Raw genomic sequence first — 2589 nt, forward strand, 5'->3', positions numbered from 1 at the left:
AGATCTGCCTGCCTCTGCCTCCCAAGTGCTGGGATTAAAGGCGTGCGCCACCACTGCCTGGCTCTAGTTTTGAATTTTGCTAACTTTTTATTCTAGAAGATTATACGGCTGTTTGTTTACCCCTGCCAGATGTGACCAGGCAATCTCATTTCTCTGCATGGTTAATGTTTTGTCTCCACCCAGACTAGCCTAGTCTTAGTTAGTTGTTATGATAGGTATTTTAATACATACAATTTTATTTTTAACACATAATGATTAGGTAAAAACTATCAGTTTGTAAGTGTTAAAATTTATTGTGAGATTGGGCATTTCCCCTTTGTGTATACTGTCTGTTCATATTGATGTTTTGTGAGGTGCCTCTGTGTGTTCTGTGATGGCTCAAATTTTTCCTTTTTCTTCTTAATATTTATAGTTTTCTTTCAGTTACTAATATTCTTCTATTTCAGGTTATGGACTATAACATTAACTTGGGCAAACACCTTCTCCCCCTCGTGGTCCAGGTGCTCAAATACTGCTCTTGTCCTCAACTACGGCATTATTTCCAACAGCCACCTCGCTGCTCCCTCTGGTCCTTAAAGCCTCACATCAGGCAGATGTGGTTGAAGGCCTTGCTCGTCATCCTTTACAAGGTGAGTGACTGTGCTCCCTCTGCTGGGATGGAAGGTCGTCTTAGACAGCACAAAGATGCTAGGAGGGTCCCTAGCGGATGAGGATTCCATGTGATGACAGTTAGACCTTCAGAAGAGATGCAGTCCGTGTTGCGAGGTGAAGTTGTGAGAATGGAAAAGAAACAGGAAGGAATGCAGTACAGAGTTTCAAATGTTTTTTAAAACAACCAGTGATTTCTGTGCTCAGAGTCTCATATTTTATGTAAGTCTTGACTATTTAGAAAACAAAGGTGATATTTAAAATTATATTTATAGGTAACGTTGTCAGTGCTCTTTAAGGCATCCACGGGGATCTAGCCCACGCCCTGCCGCCAGTGGTTTGGTGCACGGAGAGACAAGGACCCTGTAAAACAAGCTTATGATCAGAACCTGTGTTGTTACTTATATGTGCGTTTTTTCTAGTGCATGAGAAGTATAAGAAAACTACCCAGTAAGATCCCTGGGAAGATTTACCCTTTGGAATAACCACTTGTGTTTTCTCCCCTTTGCACAGTATCCATATCGAGACTGTGATGTCAGCAAGATCCTTCTGCACCTGATTCACATAACAGTCAATACACTCAATGCGCAATACCATAGCTGCAAGCCCCATGCCACGGCAGGACCTTTGTACAGTGACAACAGCAACATAAGCAGATACAGCGAGAAAGAAAAAGGTACTTCTCAAGACAGAATTCTGTCCTGAACTTAGCTGGGATACATGATGCGCTTCCAGACAGCAGTCTTTACATTGTCCAAGGAGGTAGAGGAGCACCCCCATACATTCTTTTTTGTGGGGGAGGGCTGTCCTAGAACTAGCTCTTGTAGACCAGGCTGGCCTCAAACTCATAGAAATCTGTTTTCTTCTGCCTCCTGAGTACTGGGATTAAAGGTGTGCGCCACCACCACCCAGTGACCACCATATGTTCTAATGAAGCCAAAACCATCATTTCCTAGTTGGTTAATTTTTCAACTATCTTAGGAATGTTGTTGCTTTTACTTTTGTACTGAGTGTGCAGGAGAATCAGTTGGCATACTTCTGAAACTCAAAATAATAGTAATATTGGGGATGCTATTTTTCCCATCTGATTGATGGGCTATTATAACCTCCTATTACATGCCGGAAACATCTTGCCTTTGGGCTGTGACCTGACTGGGTTGGTAGTCAGTGGCATCATCATTTGAGTGTCCCTCATTTGCCCTTGAACTTCATGCTCACAGATTTTGAATCCAGTCTCAATTTTCTGAAGTGCCTTTCCCAAGCCTCATTATTCAGTATGAATGATTGAAGGCAGTGGAAATGAAGAGCCTTTTGTGTAGAAGTTTAAATTATTTTCAATGTTGATGGCTTTTTCATTGATAACTTTTCCTCAAAGGCAGCAGTAGAACGAAATACTAAATTGAGTGAAATTACAGGTAAAAGATGGAGAGCCAAGGTTTGTATCTTTGATAAATGTCACAGTATAACTAGAAATCAAAAATGGTGACATTATTGAATTGATCTTAGGAGAAAGCCAAGTGCCTGTTGACCCTGTAGCGTTAGATGGGTCTGAATTGGTAGGGTGACTGGAGGAAGGCATTGGGCTAGTGGCCAGTGATCCACTGTTTGTTACTCTGAGGACCATGGTGCTTGGCTGGCATCAGATGACATGGAGGACCAGCTAACACTCTGGTACTGTTCAAATCCTTCTTGAAGAGTGTGGTGTTCATTAGCTTAGGTATCTGGAAATTTTCATAGACTCATTTAAGTTATGGTGTTTTCAGTGTGCTCAGTGTCTGGACAGGGCCAAGCCCAGATCACTTCCTGGGTAGAAGGGACAGCTCATGGTCCTCCCATCACTATCATGCGACACATACATTTTTGGAGTTATTTCAGAATTCTGAAATGCAAGTCACTATTGACATTTGCTTAGAAAATTAATTTTAAAGAGATTTTTTTTTT

General features: G+C 41.6%; 1 protein-coding gene across 11 annotated transcripts in view; it reads left to right on the forward strand.

Annotated features, from left to right (window-relative positions):
• The window catches only part of Unc79 (unc-79 homolog, NALCN channel complex subunit), a 244519-nt gene that overhangs the window by 161132 nt on the left and 80798 nt on the right, over positions 1–2589 (forward strand). For all 11 annotated transcript variants that reach the window (XM_026780832.1, XM_026780863.1, XM_026780869.1 and 8 more), the window contains 2 exons: positions 447–629; positions 1162–1324. In XM_026780832.1, coding sequence (XP_026636633.1) covers positions 447–629; positions 1162–1324 — 346 coding nt within the window. The remainder of the gene's footprint in view (positions 1–446; positions 630–1161; positions 1325–2589) is intronic.

This window comes from Microtus ochrogaster, chromosome 1 (genome assembly GCF_000317375.1).
Source record: "Microtus ochrogaster isolate Prairie Vole_2 chromosome 1, MicOch1.0, whole genome shotgun sequence".
NCBI classification, from domain to species: Eukaryota; Metazoa; Chordata; class Mammalia; order Rodentia; family Cricetidae; genus Microtus; species Microtus ochrogaster.